Raw genomic sequence first — 20,232 nt, 5'->3', positions numbered from 1 at the left:
TTATTTTTCTTCAAATTACAGTATTTTACATGAATGCTTGCAGTAAGTCCCCCATCAAACAAATAACAAACAAATATTTGGCTGATGAGCCGGAGCGACCGTTTACAATCACGTTCCATTTAAAATTCTGAATTTGGCGACTGTGTTACTGTAACTCAGAGGAAAGGTACATTAGTACCCTCTGTGTACCGTAACTGAGAGGAAAGGTAGAGGGAACTTTACAAAAGAGTGATACGAGCGACACATAACAGAGATGGACTTAAACAGAACACCTGTATGAATATTTCATTCAATTGCTTAAGGGATTTGTTTTGTTGTTTTTTCTTAAGAGAAATAACAGACTGTATCACAAGCTGCCACCCCCGCTCCCGCCCAGGGCATCAGGCTGCCTGTTTCCCTGCTGTACAGCAATGAATTTGCTCATTGCGACGCTGTACGTGTTCCGTCAGCACTGGTTTCTGCCTCTGGGTTTACCTGAAGTAGTACCGTACTATGAATTAAAAGCACATATTTGGAAAATTTTGTTCTTTTTCCTGGTTGGGGCTGTAGAGACAGAGGGATATGGAGAGGACAAAGCAAAGAGGGCTTTATCAGGAGTTTGGAATGGCAAGAATACCTGGGAATCAGGATGAGAATAAATATGAACTGAAAAGGAAACATCACTAGATCCGGTGCCCCAAGAAAAGAAGAAATATTTGGGAAACATTAGCAGAAGAGGTCTGATGGGTCAAGGCTTCTAATGAAGCCTCACTTTCTCAAACACTAGCTGGACCCTCACCAATTCTTAGACGCATACCCAGTGGTACAAGACGTTATTTCTACCCCGATTGATTTATTTATTTGTCTAAAATACTTTAATAGCTGTCCAGTGAAAACTGAAAACCAATCTTCCGGGAATCTTGCTTTGCAGAAGGATTACAGCTTCACCATTTTTGCAGCATAACTCTTTGCAATAAATATTTTACTAATCCTTCCATAAAATTACATTCCAGAAATAATACATTAAAACTAGGTATTCAGAAGCTATTTTAAACACCTGAATGAAATTCAACTGGAAAAAAAGTCCACAGAACAAAAAATTTTTCTGCTGTTATTTAAGACTTCGAGACAAATAATCAGAAACAAATTATGAAAAGGCTTTCTTATAAATATATTCTATAGTTCATTATCAAGTCAGTCTTCCTATTCCTAAAGTGTATTATAGCCTACAGTTCACTTTTAAGGTTTAAATGTTACATCTATACAAACAATATAGCATGACTAGCCATAGTATTAAATTTGCATGTTAAGGACTAATTTTACTGTGCAAAACCCAGAAACATACTTTCAGTTAAACAGTAGTAAAATCAGTATAAATTATATTGAGAAGTTCACCCAAAAAACCTTTAGTAAGAAGTTTACCACAGGACTGAAATTTAGTTTCCATTCCACTCTTTGCTCCCTCTCTTATTCTTTGTCCAAGGCAGAGAACTCGAGCCATATAGAATTAAACCAAATTTACTTTTACATGGTGACAACTCGAAGTCAACGGAACAGCGTATACATTTCTACAGAGAGACTGCTCCCATATACAGTAGGAAGATTCACAGTATTTCACAATTATGAAAATTGTCAGGACTATTGTAACAATAAGTTTTCTGGATTTCTTTTTTAAATTGCTAGAGCAAAAGTTACTTTTCGACATTTATCTGAAAAACCATATAGGCCATTTTACAGATTATTAAATACATATCTTGTCTAGCCTTCAACAAATTCACAGCACCTGATTTTATAAAAAAATATGCATCTCATTCAGTTGAATAAAATGTATTGAAGATGCTTCCGCTATCACTCTAAAATCTTATTTTAATTCTGCGGAAGCTGACAGCTTCAATATTCAAATCAACAACAGGAGAAACTGGTTCTATGAAATCCAAACCTTTTAAAGTTATTCCTCAGGCTTTTCTGAGCTAAGTTCCTAAAAGTATTCTGTTTTACAGAGCATAATGTAGATTTTTTTCAAGATAAGTGCAAACTCTACCGAACACAATAACGTTAGACCATATTGAAAACAACATTTGTTTTTTATGACCAAATTTTCATCTGTGTTCACTATAAGCCTGTCCTTATGACCTAGGGGAAAATAAACCAATGACAGATACACCAGCATCAGGCTAAATAATCACAACTGCTATTTTTTTTTTTTTTTAAATCTGCTCCTTGCCTTCAGTTTTTTCAGTTCGTCATTTTTAAATATCCTAAGTTTATGCATTTGGTAGTAGCTGATCTCCACGTACAACCTGGAGATCAGACACACGGGGATGAACAAACTGCATCGTGACCCTCACAGCCACAGCGTGCTCTGGTTTACCCCATCCCAGACAGACCCAGCACACATGCAAAGCCATGCTCACCAGGAAAAAGTCAACATCAAAAAAAAGAAAAAGAAAAAGAAGCAAAAACAATTCAGTAGAATTGACATCAACAGAAGTTGTTTTTCAAGTGTCAAGAAAAAAGGGAACAACAGTGTTACAGCACAGGATACGGACTCACAAGCGACGAAGTCCGCTAGAAGTAAGACGGAAAACAAAGACTTAGAATAAGCTTATCTCAAACAAGACCAGAGACCTATTTTCTTGAAGATGTTATTATAAGATAATCACGAGGGGGAAAAGTGATCTATATTTCCCTTCCACCCACCCCAGGCATACACTGTCAATCAGAGCAAGTTTGAAGAAAATAATCTCTTTCTCCCACAAAAATTATAAACTTTAAATGCAATTTCTAGAGTTGGGCAAAGCTGCACTTACATCAGAAAGATCAAGTCAGAAAAATCTCCAACCTCTCCATTTAAAGCAAAAAAAGTATGGAAACAAAACACTTCAATTGTTTATGACAAATGAAATTGAAGGTTATTGTAGATAATTTCCTCACTGTGAGGTGACATGATATTAAAAACTAATACACAAATAAAATTCCATTGAACCTCTTCAAAAACTCAATGTTACGAGAGTAATAGAAATCTTGTTTGTATTAAGCCAAGCCCCAAATACTCAACACAAAAGAGAAAAAGAATAGAAATTTTGAACACAATATCCCTCCCTCATCTAGATACAAAACACTGTAGTCAAAGCAAAACTTAAAGGTTTTTAATCTTCAGAGAATGACAAAGGCACTGAGATTCAAAGCTGACTTAAAAAATCCCCACAAACAACAAACAAAAAACAAACAGAAAACCACAACACCCCCCTCCCCCCGGCCACCTTCCTCCCCAGCCAAAAACCCCGAACAGGCAGCTTCGAGTGTTCAGTCCCAAGCTGTGTATATTTAAGTTCAGGAAATTACAGCATGAAAGTAATTTTTGATAATTTGATCTCACATAAAGCCTTACTTTTAAATTATATTTGAAATTATTTGTATTATATTTGATTTTAAAACAATTATTCAAAGGAGCAGTCATTTCCTTGGCTTGCAAAATAGCAGGTATTGCATGTAAGTTACAGAAAACTACCATTAATTCCCACGTGCAGGTAAACGCCGTGCTTCTTCAGAATTAAATAGATGGGGATGTTATCATCACATCACCTCAAGAAATCTGATTACACTCATATTACACTCCAAGAAAGAGGAACAAGTAAATCAACATATTCTACCAGATCGAACCATTACACAGGTACTGTGTGAGTGACAAAACGCCACGAGGACTCACCCGTTCAATCTCCTTTGTCTTAGTTGCAATTGCTTTTGAGCGACCAAGAAGCTGGCCATCCTCATATAATTCCTTACTATCTGTTAGATTTGTTTCTGTTTCCTCTGTTTGCTCGATGTATAATGGAGCTGAAGATCCAGCCTTTATAAAACAAAACAAAAAAAAAAATCAGTTTTGAGAGCAAAATAAAAACCTCAAAGTGTGAGAGCAAAAATAAAACCCCAAATACAGTCATTCAGTTAGATATGAGTTTGCTCATCAAGACCATTAGTGAAGTATTATTGCTACTATCTACAATCTAACAGATACAGAAATATGGATTTTAAACATGTAGAGAACATGACATCATTAAAAAAAACCCCTGTGACTCAGTCTTAACTGTGTAAAGACAATGATGTCAGATAACCTTTACCTGCCCTTCTGCTGAGAAGGACTTGTATATGTGATATTTACAACATCAACTAGCAAGAAAAATCCACAATGAAAGTGGGATTCATTTTCTGGGAAAGGATAAAAGTAACAAAATCAAAGGTAAACAGGCATCGACAAAAATCAAACTGCTGTCAGAAAGAACTCTTGCAGCATTCACGACCACAGGTTGAATATTAAACAGAGAGACCTATTGTATAGCAAAAGCAAACATGCCCTTAGAGGATTCCTGATAATACGAGAAATCTTACTGAAGTACCAAAATTGTAAAAGCTTCCCTCTAAACCAGAAATTAAGACAGTATCCCCGCACCAAAGAAAACAGACTCCCACTCTAAGGAGTCCATATAGAAGATGTAAAAAGAGAAGAAATTACTACAGCATATTTCAATCCAATACTATGGAACAGATTTGTAAAGTAGTAAACTATTTTTATTTTTTTTTACAAAATAAGATTTGAGAATTGAAGAAGATGCATAAAAGTATTTTCTACTATTCAAAAATAAAGAGGTAGAGAATCTTAAGACTTAACTAATGTGAAAGAGAAAAGCATTAGACACACACACACAAAAAAGCTTAAGCTCCTATAAGCATCTGCTCAAAACTTAGCAGCAATATAAACCAGTAAGATTGCATGCCAAATCTTGTTACTCAGTAAATCATGAAACCCCTGAGAGTGAGTAAAGGCTGCAAAACAGTTCAGTACAACACAAAGTTCAGCTATTAAGCACTATGTAAGATAAACTGGAAAAAGCTAAAGACTCTGCAATTCATACATGACAGCCTACTAATCAAGGTGAGAAGTATCCTTTCTTCTAGGACTCAGAATGAGATGCCTCACCTCCTTCCTTAATATTCCTGTTGCACGCTTTCTTAGTCAATAAACCATCTCAGACTCTGCCATAATCAATTGCAATTGTTTAATTTTGAATCTTTCTTAATTGTGAATCTTTTTGCCACTGCAGTTTTCTCTGAGGCACAGCGAGAGCTTTAAACAACTCTTCTCCATATGGCCCACTGTTCTTTCCTTCCTTGCGTTACCTTCCACTCATCAAGAACAAGGAGCGACATTTCTCTTCACGGTTACTCTCCGGAACCTCTCAGAAATGTCCATGCATATGTTCTTTGTATGGCATCCTCACTCCCCCTCTCCCCCCCCCCCCCCCTTTATTTTTTTTTTTTCTTGGAGGGAAATGAACAGGTTATTTATCCAACTGGATCTTCCTGTCCAGTACCAAGAAGCTGCTGATGCACTCAGCCATTACATCAATGGACAGGACTTAAAAGTTCAGATAAATATGGATCCAGTGAGTTCATTTCTATAATCAAGCCCTTAGGTTCCACAAGCATGAAATACAGGGAGGAAATCTGATGCTTGCAAGACGCTTTTATTTTCCCTCAAATTATTTACAAAGAAATATAAAATACAAAGCCATTAAAGTTTAAGACACGTGACTTTGTAAAGTAGGTACTATTTTGTTTTTGTAACAGTGCCTCTGAAGTTGAAGCAAAGTGAAAGTTGGAAGATGAAGTGATCACAGAATTAAACCAGACTATTTTACAAAAAGACATTACATGACATTTTGTTTGTTTTAAACAACAAATACATCTTCCACTAACATAGCAGAATCCAAAAAAGACATGCTATCCAAGAGCAGCATAACAAAACAAAGACTGAAAAGGGCTCTAATCATACCTCAATATAGCACGGGGCAGAAGACAAGGAGGGGCAAGAACAGATGGGTATAAACTGGTAATTAATTAATGTCGATTATTAATGAAATACAGGTTCTGGAAAAAAAAAAACCCTACCCACTGTAGTACCAAGGCAAAAGCTTAATTTTTAATATAGGGGAGGACTGCTTTCTGAAAAAGAATACATGACACGGCAGGCTGACATGGCATGGAACTGAACTCAGTAAACCAGAGTTTCTCTTCTAGTCTTATGTTTTACATGTACACTTGTATTTTGACTCAGAAGCCCCCTGCTAATTCTAAGGAGTTCAGTAGGCATACAGACTTACACTAGTGCAAGAGCTCCTTGGAGAACCCCTGGGAGAGCTGGAGCCTTATTTTGTCAGTTGTAGTGCAACATGAATTTAAATGATGCTAACAAAACCTACTCTGGTTTTGTGTATTTTTAAAAACAAATAAATCACAAGGCTTTAGTCTCACTCCCTTTCAACAAACATTTAATAGCATAGGCAGACAAATTCAGGGGTAAGTTAGAAAATGTGCCTTTCAGGAGAGTACAGAAAAACAAGAGCCTATTGTTCTAACACTTTAAAATAAATCGATTAATAATCCTGTCTTACATCATACTCCGTTATTTCGGGTATATTGCTTTCATCGGCCTTCTCTGACTTTTCAGCTGCCCACTTGCTTGCAGCTTCTGCAAGTTCCTTTTCCGATAGTCTGTTGCTCTTATCCAAGGCCTGCACAAAAACATTATAGTCAAGCTTTAACATGAAATATATTTACACATGGCAAAACATCTTCAAAGCTAAAATAAACAGTTATTCAGATCCTCAAAACATTTTAAAATAGGAAATAAGGAAGCTGAAGCTATTTCATTTGCCTACTGATTTCTTTAAAAAGAAAAGTGCGTGGGGAGAGAGCAGAGATAAAAGAGAGAGGAGAAAAAAAGATAAATCAATGATGTTCAGTAAAAAAAAAAAAGGCACCATACTTTCAGAATCAGTTTTATTAAATTAACGGGACAGAAATAACAAACATTATTTGAGACCAGTTGAGTTTAGAGACATGGATCAAATGGGCACTAAGAAGTCAGATACAAATGTGCAGTGATCTAATAATTCAATGTGATTTTCAAGCATAAAAGATTGTAACTAATTTAAACTAAACTATTAAATACTGTGTAGGGTATAAATCCCAAGCTAATTAAGGACAAAAAGTATTTTATACATACTTTAAATGATCAGAGCGGCTTCTGTTAAAATTCATTAATTTTTATTTGGGGGGAACATTGATCATTTATAACAGAATCAGTCATGGCTTTATGGTCTTTTAATCTTCCTTTTCAGATGGAAATACTCACATAAATAATATTTAAAAATTCACTTTGCTCTAAGACTGTGATTTGGCTTTTAGTAACAGAGCAACAAACAGACAATGACAAATACCCAGGTACCAAAACCAGTTTAGGAATAGCTACCTTACAAATCTTGTTACCGCTATGCGGATATTTCATTTGAATCAACTGTATGTATGGAAGCATCCACCCAAGAATCTACACCACTCTAGTATTAAAAAACTGCAACACTAAGATGGATATCTAAAAAAAGATACAAAAATCCTATTGCCTGAAAAAGGTTGTCCCGGTTTCCACCCAATACCTGTTCCATCTTTGCAAACAGGTGGACAAAAAAAAAAAAAAAGCAAACATGAAACGAAACAAGAAAACCAACACTCCCCCCTCTTATTATTAGTTCATTCTAAATTACGTAAACGGCCAGCAGAAGCAAATACTGTGACTTGTAATAAGACTGCTTCATCTTCAGACCTTTTGCGCTGACCTCAAGTAAAATATTACCCAAACATCTCTTTGTGCTGTAGTATGGCATAAGTATACAATTCCCAGAACCCTTCCAGGATTCTGTGTCATAGACACCACCTTCATCTGAATCCAGAAGAGACATGCAACACAATGTTCAAATAGGAATCTCTCTTTTCTAGAATTGTAAATTACAGAATTATAACCAGCAAAGTCAGGAGGTGGCAAAGTTCAATATGTAGGGGTATGAAGAGAGTTTTTAAAAGAAAGGTGTGATACAATTCATAGAACAATTAGCCCAGCTCACCTTTCCAAACTACACAATTATCCTTATACTAGTCTCACTACAAACTATCTGCTGCCAAGTTTTTTTCCCCCGATGTTCTTATTCCCCACAGTATGCCTGACTTTAACCTGACTTTTCCCTAGCTGCCAAAATCTTGTACTCTGGTTCTATTATTAATCTCTCCCTTTCCTCACATGTAACTCTGGCCAACACTAACAAAAAGAAAAGACCAGTATCTTTGTCACCGACAGTCAGCTTTGCAAGAAATGAAGATAAATAAAATCTCACATGACCTACAATATTTCTACAAGCCATAAACAGAAACTAACCACTCCAGTATCTACTGGAATACAGCAAAAAATCTGTTTAATTTAATCTCACTAAATTTAATTCTATAGGTCTCATGTCAATAAATACATATTAAAAAATCCTGAGTGCACTTTATGTAATAAAGTAATGGTATTTCCACAGGTACACTACAACTGAAGAGAAAGAACAGGAACACATTTCTTGGAGAAAAATGTCTGCAGCTGCTTACGCTGCAAACTTGGAAGAAATGAACAACCTAGTGTATCTCATAAAAAAGCAACCAAACTTCCCCCTGCTCGCCTCAAAACAGAGGTGTCTTTCTTTTTTTACCTTATGCATAACATAAGAACAGCAAAAACTTGTCAGTTTTCTGCTATCTTTGCTGGGAAGTTTTCCCTGTCTCACACATCTGCCTTTTGCTCCAATTATGTTGGATACAGCCTCCAAGGCTCACAGTCCAGACAGCTATTAAAGCAAAACACAAAAGACTTCACGCCATAGTCAGTTAAACAGGTGCTTAAGATCAGATAACAGCAACATGTATTAATTCACAGGCATGAATATGTAAAAAATTAATTATAAGACAGATAGGAATACCTTTTCAGATTTGCATATAGTTACTACAGTAAAAAGAGATACTGCTGCAGAAGCATACACCTTTGTAAGTATTTCAAAGCTAAATTATAAACTTAGAGCATTGAAAATTATCTCCTTTAATCTATAATATAAAGTATATAACTCATTTCTCAAGTCTAAGTAGATTGTAAGACCCTGGCCCTAGAGATGGTCATCATGTTTTGCCAAGAATTTTTCCTGTCAATATTTCTATGTCAGTGGAGCACTTCTATATCTTAACAGGTTAGTGTGACCCAGCCTCAGCCCAAGAGGCTCCACTGATACAGGCCAGTACATTGCAAGCAGATTTGGGGACTTCAAGAGAAAAGCAATAAAAGGTAACTGAAGTACTTCCATTTCTGCAGCTGATGCAGACCCAATAAATATTTGTATTGTCTGAAGCAATGATTTCCATCAAGCAGAGAGTTTCACTTTGTGTAGATTATATCAAGTGGATATCCACTGCCAGCAGATATGCGCAAACTGCTGGCAGAAAACCAAATACAGCATAGGTCAGACCTGACTGAAGAAGAAAGCAAAACATTTAAAGAATACTTTATAGTTCAAGCTCACACTGCATATTAATACAAGAGCAAGAGATTTTGTGATGCCTCCTTGTTCTCAAAGGTTTGTATTAACCAAGGATTATTAAGCTCCAGTATGCTGAGTCTGTAAGCAAAATAGGCGAACTAATTATAAAGTGTATTTTATAATCCAAATTAGTGTAACTTGTACGTAAGAGCTTTTATCTTACTTTCCTTATTTACATGACTGAAAATATATCGCTTGCCTCCCCCCCCTTAAGGACACTGGCAATTAGCTAATGCCCAGCACACCAGTTCTAAAAGAGCTGCATAAGGGATAAGTACTTAGAATGACATCGCACAACTAAAGCCTGATTATTTTTTTTCCCCACCTAATTATTTCCTTCGGTTTCACCTTCTCACAACAAAAAGTACCTTTCTTTCTTCCCTGGTTTTTTTTGTGTGTGCAAGCATTCCACTGCTTTTATTAAAAAAACCTCAAGCACCATGCTAGTACACCATGCTACTTAGGGTGAATGCTACTTTTTAATAGGACCTTATTCACTTAGAACAATATAATGCATTGTTTCTTTATTTCTCATTAAGGTATTTCTCTACAATTTAGAGAAAATACTCCCGTGGAAGTGTGCATTTTAACCTCAAATATAATTTACAGGCAAGCAGTCTGTGATGTGAAAATGTTTTTGCTGCCACAGGACAGCCAGAACAATATTGAATGCCGATTGTTTATTAGTGTTTATTAGCCTGTCCGTTTAACTAATTAGCAAGATGATGTAGTTGGTGCTCAGCCCACAAGATTTGATGGGAAAATAAACAGCATCATTTAGAACATAAAACGACATTTACCAAACTATCCTGCAATGTGGCTCCCTTCCCAAGTAAATGCTATCGTTCTTGCCACATCCTCAAGCAGCCCTGCTTCCAAGCCAACTCTGCTATTCACATTATCTTCCCAGTTAGTCAGACACTTCACCACTCTGTTTCCAAATCCAGTCACAGCTTAGGAATCACTAAAGGATGGAGTTCAGTGCAAGTACAAGCTTGTCCAATTGATCTGTTGCTCCTAAAAACGGCTTCCCCATTTTTCTCCTTGCCATTCCTTTTCTAGCACACTCTGGACTTTGGAAAAGGACAATTTTAAACACATACCAAACTCCCTTTCTCCTGAAGTGAGACCGTGAATACAGAATAAAAAGGTTTGTCAGTGTCATCATTAGATACACAGCCTTATCAGCACCTTCCTGCCAGAAAAGGGAAACCTATCTTCTGCTGGATCGCAGAGCAATTCGAGATGCTCCTTTCCTTAACAGCTGTCTACAGTATCTCCTTCCAGCTGCGGAAAAAATCCAACAAGACTGAGAAATCTGAAACCATGCTGAGAAGCACTCGAAAAAGAAAATTCACCTTTGATGATGGTACTGCTGTGGAGCCTGAAGGTGATGCATCTCTTGATGTTTTCAGTGATTGAACTGACGTCCTCTCTTTACCTACAATTAAGAAAAAATTAATGACTGTAAAATTATATTAAAGTTACATGTTGCAAATATAGTTATTGGCTTAGAAAAATTGCAGTGAAATTCACTCAAGTCAGACATGAAATCTACATGCTCCATCTGATAAATATTGATAACGCATTCTTTTCTTTGCAAAGAGAGAAGAGATATAGCTATATAGATAAAGATATTTAGGAAAACCCATTGTCCTTTTTTTCAACATTAACTGAAAGGGTGTATCGATACGATTTGGCAAGATGATATGGTTTTACTTTTTAATATTCCTGTAATAATATCAATGAGTGAAATATTAGACACCAGCTGATCACTCCAGGAAACCAGGCAGCGAAGGAACTGGTTGAGCAGGCCACAGTATGTTGAAAAGCCCTGCCGTGGGAAACAGTCCTGTACTGTATCAACCACAGGCTAGATGCTCTTAGCGTCATTAGTGTTTTTCTTGTAAGTTAAAATCGGCAAAATCACAATTCAAATTCTCTGTGCTAATCACAGTCTGTGCATAGCCTTGCCACAGGCCGGTTACAGGCAGCCTGCAGCAGCAGAACTGGTTGCAGTGTAAACTACTAGTTTTCAACCTGCGGTCCATGGATTACATCTAAGGGATCTGCAAAAGGTAAATACAAAGAGCAAATGTGTTGTCAGTAGGCCTAAATTAACTAGACCCTTCACACTCACTGGGAAATGGTTGACTGTTCACAAATGGAAAACAACATAGACTTACCTTGGTTTCCATTAAATTTGTATCAATACAATTAAAGGGATGAATTAAAAAGTCTATCAAATACTTATGAAAACCAGGAAATTATTTGAGAACTGTAAACAAATACAGCTTTAATTTAATGAGTCAAAGCACTAAAGAGCAAACATGGCATCTCACTCCTAATAGCTGAGCTATTTTCTTATTTTACTCAATGCCATAAAATAAGACTGCATCATGTTGTGTATTTTAAAATACCATTACCTACACAAAGAATTTAAGGAAAGGTCTATGCAAAATGCAGACTTTTAACAATAGGAAATGTTTAAGAGGTATTTGAAAAGGTGGTCTTCTACTCCTTGCCCACATTTTCATAACATATGTATAGTGTAGACTTAATACAAAGCGAAACTCAAACACCTAGGTCATCTCTGCACACTGTTAGAAGCAAGTGAGTTACTGCTATGATGTTGAAGACCTACTAATCCATGCAAAAATCTTCACAGCTACTGATGGGTCTTTCGAAAATGCTACTGAAAATAGTTCGGGAAAGTCCTCTGGCAAAAGCAAACATTCCCAATTGCAGTTTAACCCTCGATTTGAAGATGATGCTAAATGGAGAGCGTACCTAAAAACATAGCAAGCAGCCTTCTTAAGAATTTCCAGTAGCCATAAAAGATGAATTATGAATTATCTTTAACTACAGAAGTTCTTTAAAAATGAAAAGAAATAGCAAAAAGAAAAACTGTGAAAAGTTAAAAGTTCCTATAAATACAAATTAGATGACAAGACCAAAAACATGAAGATAGAAATAACCACGTCTTTAATCCATCACACTCCCCAAAGCACAGAATGTCTCCCTTACACCACCAAGTAACAGAAGTTTTGCTCCTGTGATACCTGCTCTTCAGCCCCATGGATAAGCCACCTCCTTTTAAATTTACAGACTACTCTAACTCTGCCTCCTACATGCCTCCTTCATCACCCTGGATTCTTTAAAGATTATCTCAGTTGAGTGGATTATATGTTTGTGCTTGAATAGATGAAATAAGCTGATACAAGTGGCAGTAAATCATTCAAAGTTAAGCAGAGAGTGAAACCACCATTTAATTTGGAGACATTACTAGGCCATTTTTTCTGAATGCGCGTGGCTATTTTGAACCCACAAGCCCTATCTGTACAATTGAACATGATGTTTTCCAAGCACCACTAGTCACCGTCTTGCATCTCCTTGGCATACCACTCTAGAGACCCCTTACTGACTGCCCCGGTGAAGTAATACCCCCCTGCTTCTCTCCATGCTCTCCACCACAGCTGAATGCCTGTCCTTTCCCACCAGCCCTTCCTCTCCCTTTACCAAGCTCCTTTACGTCCCCCCAGTTTTCTTTGTTCAAATCCTGTATTCTTCCTAATTTATGAAGGGCTAGAGAGCACGGAGTATTCATCCTTCGGTGGAAATCAGGAAGCCAAACTGATTCAGACTGCATGACTTTAAACACTACTACGATATTTAAAAAGACAGCGTATTTTAAGTTCCACATGAAATAGTGCATACTTCGCTTGTTGTAAATCCATTTAAGTACAGACTAAAATGTACTGCTGACATATGAGACGTGTCCCACTTTATGTTCCTTTTACATATGTAATACATGAGCTTACCTAAGACAAGTCATATCCAAACACGATTCTAAAAGTATTATTTAAGCCACGTATACCTTGCAAATGGGCCATTTTAATTCAGACATCTAGAGGAACAGTTTAGTAGTACTATTTGACAGTGAACAGGCAGTTATAGTCTAGTGTACGAGCCATCTGGTCTCTTAAAACTGATTTAAAGATGATGGGAAGAGGTGTTTAACCATGCAATTGGAAAAAAATCCCAAAAGCCACAGACCTAAATGCAACCTCCTCTCCTGACCAGCATCTTTTCTGGTTTGTGAAGATGTCTGCTTCTACTTTGCTACCTCCACTACTGTTTGAGTAATTCTGCCAATATACTACAAAAAGTCGGCTGAAAATTTTTAGAAAACCTTGAAACATTCCAAAATTTCATATGGTTTCTCTCAACAATGTTTTCCTGTTCCTGGTAATTACGAACTGCACATCTACAACACTTCTACAAATTTAGTTGAATATCATATTTTTCTATTCCTCTCCTACACGTAGAGGAATTCACATTCACTGACTATTGCTACAAAATGTTAAAAGAATTGCAACGATGAGCTAGAAAGATCATTTGTATTCTCCAAGGAGCGAAATGATTCCTCTAAATATGTAAACAATGTTAATTAAACTCCACCAGATCTTTTTGGTCAAGAAGTGCTACATAACAGTCCAGTGTGCCACTCCGGAAACACATACAATATGCCTATCAGTGAATAAAAAAAAATCTAATTAGTTTCTTAAAAACTGCCAATATGAACAGTAGGTTTGTATAGTTCACTAGAAAGCATTTGCAGAAAGGGAAATCAAATCAGAGTAACTTACATAAGCTGTACAAACAGCAGTGGCTCAGATTGTAGTATACTAAAAAAAGCAGTTTTGCCTGGTTTTTTGCCAATTATTTAAATAGGGAAACCTTAAATATTTTCAAAACAGATAATTCATTAGATTTCTGGGAAAGATTAACAGCCAAGCTTTTAAAAGGCAGAACATACACAGTATAGACTTAACTATGTTTCACATTTCTTTGAGGAAAGCAAGATTTGAGTGAATCTGATAAGATGAAATCGCTAAAAAACAACCAGATTCAAAACCCTAATAATACAGTTCTAAGAACATCTTTAACTTCTCCAATTTCTTTCAATCCCTCTTTTCCCCTGGTTGCAGGAAGAAAAGTCTTCATCTGCTATACATGACAGAAAAGTTTCTTATAAGGGAATCCAACAAAGTACTTAAAGAAGTAACAGAAGCAGTTGATGCTAAAAGGAAAATAACATACGATACTGGAAAAAGCTGTGCAGCTGAAACTCCTACAGTCAGTCTAGAGATGCTACCGAAATAACACCTACAGTCTCCCACACGAAATACATAAGGGAACAGAGAGTACAATGAAACAACCAAAGAGCAGACAACACATAATTGGTACAAAATGTCTAGTTTTCTCATTGTAAAAGACAGCACGTAAAGAAAAAGGGCTTATATAGCTAGTTGCAGTTTCACCTCACTAACCAGTTATCATTAATCCAGCATTACCTTGCTGAGAAGAAATATTTCTTTTATGTAAAGATGACATACTTCTGCTATGCTGGGACTGGTGGAACGGATAGGCTTTGCTTCTTTCAGGGGAGTAGCTCCTGCTGCTGACACTAGAGCCAGATCTGCTGTGCGGAGAATCCCTTCGGCTCCCTGGCGATTCCCTGAAGAAAGGAGAGTCCCTCTTATGAGGGGATCGCTCTCTCATATAATGAGAAGGATAGAAGCTTCTTCTTCTGAAGCCATCTCTGACGTCCCTTTGAAGACAACAGAAAAAGAAAAGCTACTTGGTTATCCTTCCTATGTTTCTGGAACAGCATGAGATAATACAATGGCAACATTTTACATCTGGTAAATACAAATAGCTCAGCTGTCATCTGCAGAACACACCTGAAATCTTCAGCATTGTTAAAGTACAAGGCAACAAATGAAAAACAAGTAGGAAAGTAGAAAAAACAGTATGTATATGTATGTAATTTTTTTCAGATTTCATTCAACCACTTCATCACTAGAGGCTAATTCCTTTCAATTTCTCGATAATACAGCTAAAATATAAGAGAAAGAGACATTCAAGAAATTGGGACTCTCACATTTCATTTCTTCAGATTCACTCCACGCTCCACTTCACCTGGAAATTAAGCCTTAATTTACAGTAGCTAAAAATGCATATGCAAACATTACTCACGCTATTTGACTCTTTTTCAATTCTATTTTTATCCTACCCTTATTTTCAAGGGACTACGTCCCTTGTTTGATTTCAAACACCTTGCTATGGGAAATATCATTGAGGGATTTCAGTTTATATCCAGCAAGGACAAAAACAAAACTGCAGAATATCTATCCTCATGCCTATGTATCCAGCCAAGGTCAAACCCTGAATGAAAACACAAAGATTTATACCAACTAAAAAGTCTATCTTTCACAATACACAATATTCAATCTGAATGAACTTTACTGCAAAGTGCCACAGACACACTCAGCGTTACATGAAACCCAACCGATTTGAAACCATAATCTAGTAAACACCAAAACTTTCTACTAAATTTATATATTGTTACTCCAGACCATACCCCAAATGTCCTGGTTACCTGCAAATTATATTAAATACATATATATATATGTAAAGGTCAAAAAAACAGTATCACACTGAACTTTTCCTAAAGAATCTCAAAACTAACAAACATGAATGCAAACACCTACTGAATCTAGACTTGTGACATTTGCCTTGGTCAGAAGACACATTGCTAAGAGAAGCAAGTACCTCTCAGCTCCTCCACAGCATTACTAAGTAAAAATAAAGACTTCACAGCATTTCTAGTAAGCCAGAATGTACCTTATTGCACTGCTTTTCTCTCCTATTTCTCATCATAGTCCAATATTTTAAGTAAGGGAATGTCTCACAAAGGCAAGCAAAGTTCTGGTGGTCTCATTTCGCACAATGTAGCTATAGCTAATTTTATGTTGGTGGATAAAGGCAAAAAAGCCCTCTAGTGTACAATTCCTATAGCATGTTACAGGCCCACATTTGTGACAGGTAACAAAGGACTTCAGTGTGCCAAAGGTGTTTTGGACTACTGAAACTACACAGGTAGCACCACAGTAATACAAACCCTATTACCCTGGTGTGTTTTATACAGTGCTGATTTAATTTTTGCGTGGAAAGCACATCTGCATGAGTGGTTCTGCTTCAGAGCACAAATATCCCACACCACCACTGAGGTTATTCTGCAACAGAAAAATCATTGGGGTGGGGATATAGCCAGTAAAAATACAGACAATCCATCAGCTTATTTCTCCAATTCTAGATGGAACAAAAGTATCAGGAAAATAAAACAAATCTTTATTTTGAAAATTTTCATACGAAACTGAAGTACGACTCAATAGCTCTCAGCCACCCTGGTTTTCAGTAAAACACCAGTGAAGCAAAGCCAGGTTTTACAGTTAAAGAATTACTTCACTGTTAACAGACTACAGGCTTTTTATAGGTATCTTATCTTACAGAAAAACATATTTTACAGGTCTGCATACCAAAACTGATACAAGACAATGTTGCACAGATTTATACCTAACAGGTGTGTTAAAAATCAATATTAATTTCCTTACTAAACATCTTTTTCTTCTTCTGTTTCTTGCAACACTTCCTTCTCCCCAAGCCAGCCAGCAAAAGAAACAATTACAGAATTGTTAAATAGTACTCTAGTTAATAGCTGCTATACAGTAGCAATTGTATAGATACTTACATCAAAGAATGAATCACCCCAGAATACACAGAAGGATAATCCTCCTGTCTTCTTCAAAGGCCTGAAAGCAATGTCCCCACCTTTGGACACTACTCCTTAGAAAATGTGTAGATTAACGGGAGACTTTCCAGAAGGAAATAACTGAAATTATCAGAGACTGAGAAAACATGTGTAACAAAGAAACACTCAAATCCCTTTGTCCATTTGAATTTAGCAAAAAGAAATCTAAAGCAGCCAGGCAAGTTCTCAAACCTATGAGATGTAGCTGAAAATAGGGGACTAAGGCTTTATCTGCATTACATGCATGAACGTTTCATGTAGCAATAGAGTTAAACTGAAAGTTCAGACTTCAAATATACTAGAAAGATTAGCTCAACACTGAACTAGTTTGTCTAGTTAAGTGCGTGGGGGGGGCGGTATTTATTAAAGTACATGTTGATCAAATATTTATCAGGATTGAGTTAGGTACAGCACACTTTTTCTTCAGTTTCCTTGTAAATCTCTCTCTTTAAATAATCTTACCTATTTTTAAAGCACAAACTTTCTGGCAGACCAGTACACCACTTTTATGCCCAAAGCACATTTTTATGAGCAAGTTATTAAGCCCTAGTATACAGAGAAGTTTATTATGGAAATGTTTACAGAGCTGCAGCTATTGCAGACGGATAATAAATGCTCTAATATCCACACAAGAATTTACAAAATATCATTGAAACACACTTTTAAACAGGAAAACATTCAAAAGCCTTGCTCTACAATAACATTATGCACAAAAAAGTAGAATCCTACTTTCATTTTTAAAATTTTCATTTCATCACTTCATGTTAATTCTTAACCAGACCCTATCTCATACTGAACACTCAAGCTACTAACTATATTAAAACAGTTTCGGACAGCATAGCATTTCTGATGTTTTCCATTAATGTAACAAACTACACTGAACAGAACAAAATAAGCATTGTTTTACTCCCCCCCCCCCCCCCCCCTTAAATACTTAAGCTAACATACACCTGCAATTTGGTAATGAAGGCCCCAATTCAGCAAAGCAGTTAAGCACATGCTTCAGATTCCAACACATACTCAAAAGGTTTATTGAGCAGGGACAGTATTTAAGAGAGATGCAAAATTTTGTGCTCAGCTGTAACTTTAAAATAGAACTACTGCCCTTAATAACAAATACGGGATTAATCCCTTTTATATAGGATCCCTCTTATCTTTACTCTTTGTAATCACATCTCGCACTTCGTCCCAAAAGCGCAAGTTAGTTCTCTCAGCAGGATTGCAACAGGAAGTATTAGCATTTTTAACCCCCATGAAACTTGACCATTAAATTCTCACTAAAGCTGATAATCTTGGATGAGCTCCTGAGATTTTATAAGTAAACAGCCATACCCTGATATACCATCCACCAAGGGCAGATGAGGGAAGAGCAGAAGCCTGAGAGTTATTTCAGTTAACCATCAGTTCCAGTTTTCTGGAGGAAAAACCACAAATACAGAATAGGCAAAGGTACAGCTTTCCGCATAGCAGGAGACCAAGAGAATACAACACAAGGGAGCTTTTCAGTCGCCAAAGAATCAGAGACACCACCTTTCCTAAGCTACCCCTACTACACTGAGCACTTCTGGTCTCGTGCCTCCCAGCCATTTTTAGCCCTGCAAACCATTCAGCACCAAAGTTGTGGGAAACTGAGGGCTACAGAAAACCCTCCAGTTTAAAAAAAGGGAGTGCTACAGATTAAGCTATGTGAAACAAAGACTAACACAAACTAGTGTGTCCGTTTTATAATTTAAGAGTACATAAAGGCAAAATTCAATCACTTGCGAGATTTGAAATGCCTGGAACGGAAGCGTACTTGGGTACATGAAAGCACACCACTTGGAACACGGGAAAAAGTTTTCTTTGTAAAAGGAATCTTAGTTCACCCTCATTGAATTTATGCTACTGGACAACTGTGTACAATACTTTGTGCTTACTATTCTCCTGGACTTCTACATCCCAATCTACGTCCCAAGACGTCCATCTTTTCAACTAAAACATTAATCTACGATGCAGTCCAGCCACAGAGGATGTATCTCAAACTGGTGACACTGCACTGAAGAGACTGGCAACTCAACGGCACATCGCTGTGGAGCAGAAACTGTAGGTTCTTTCAGTGACTCAAAGGTGAGTGCAGTCTATCACCTAGATAAAATGTCAAGAGAAGTTTATGTGAGCCCTTCCATCTGAGAAAGATCATTGTTATTGTCAAAGGGGTTAAACATTCCATTTATAGGTTTGGGATTGATTACTAACCTTGCCTAAAAGTAATTCACACAATTTTATAAAGAAATTGAGGAAATTATACACATCTCCTAAGACACCAGAGTTCAGTGCAACTAGATAAAACAGACAAGATTTGAACCATGCTTTTTAATGCAATGCACTTTCCCTGTCTCATAATAAACTGGCAAGAGGAAGGGGGAGGAAGAGTGAAACAAAAAAAAAAGTCCTCTTGCCTTCCTTGTCAGGACAATGCAGGGGCTAATAGAGCTACCAACATAATTCAGATGACGTAGAAAACATTTAATAAAATATACCACACCCCTGACCTCCAAGTTTCTCAAAAGATTTGCTGTGTTAAACATCCAAAAAGCAAACACAAAGAGTCAAGAACACCTCTACTTTTAACACCTCCAAAGTAAATGTAGGTGGTAGAAGATTCCAACCACCATCTTCTCTCCCAGAACTCATGCCCTTTCTTTGGAAGTACACAGAATGTGTTTGTGCAACTAGTCCAAAGATCTTTATGCTGATTTATCATAAGCTAAAACAATACAGTGAATTACACCATTGTAGATACAAGTAATTGAATCTGATTCCATCAGCTTTCATATGAACATTTGAAATGATGACTGATTTCTTACGACAACTGGTTTTCAACATTTGATGACTAAGCAAGTAACTGCAGTACTTGTAAGTGATATTTGTGTTTGCTTTAAATGAAATTAATGTAATTAGGTCTAGTCAATGTAATCTTATTAACAGCTTTTCAGATGAAAGCAAAAGGAAACAGACATTGCAGAACAGTAGTCACTGTCATGAAGAGGATAACTAGACATACCAAATGTACAACAAAATATTTAAAATATATAAATGCTTCATGATTTTTATGCTGCCTGTGGTACTATAGAAGTCATCATATGCAAACACTCCAACTTGACA

The 20,232-nt window shown here is 36.7% G+C and overlaps 1 protein-coding gene across 6 annotated transcripts in view; it reads right to left on the bottom strand.

Moving 5' to 3' along the window:
* PPHLN1 (periphilin 1) overlaps window positions 1-20,232 on the bottom strand; it is a 74,536-nt gene that overhangs the window by 29,413 nt on the left and 24,891 nt on the right. For 5 of the 6 annotated variants that reach the window (XM_049814332.1, XM_049814337.1, XM_049814336.1 and 2 more), the window contains 4 exons: window positions 14,789-15,045; window positions 10,790-10,872; window positions 6,432-6,551; window positions 3,689-3,829 (listed from right to left, as the gene is read on the bottom strand). In XM_049814332.1, the coding sequence (XP_049670289.1) occupies window positions 3,689-3,829; window positions 6,432-6,551; window positions 10,790-10,872; window positions 14,789-15,045 (601 nt within the window). The remainder of the gene's footprint in view (window positions 1-3,688; window positions 3,830-6,431; window positions 6,552-10,789; window positions 10,873-14,788; window positions 15,046-20,232) is intronic. The other variant, XM_049814333.1, reaches the window with a different exon arrangement.

The sequence above is a fragment of the Accipiter gentilis genome, chromosome 11 (genome assembly GCF_929443795.1).
Source record: "Accipiter gentilis chromosome 11, bAccGen1.1, whole genome shotgun sequence".
NCBI classification, from domain to species: domain Eukaryota; kingdom Metazoa; phylum Chordata; class Aves; order Accipitriformes; family Accipitridae; genus Astur; species Astur gentilis.
This window is presented reverse-complemented; position numbering and strand designations above follow the sequence as displayed.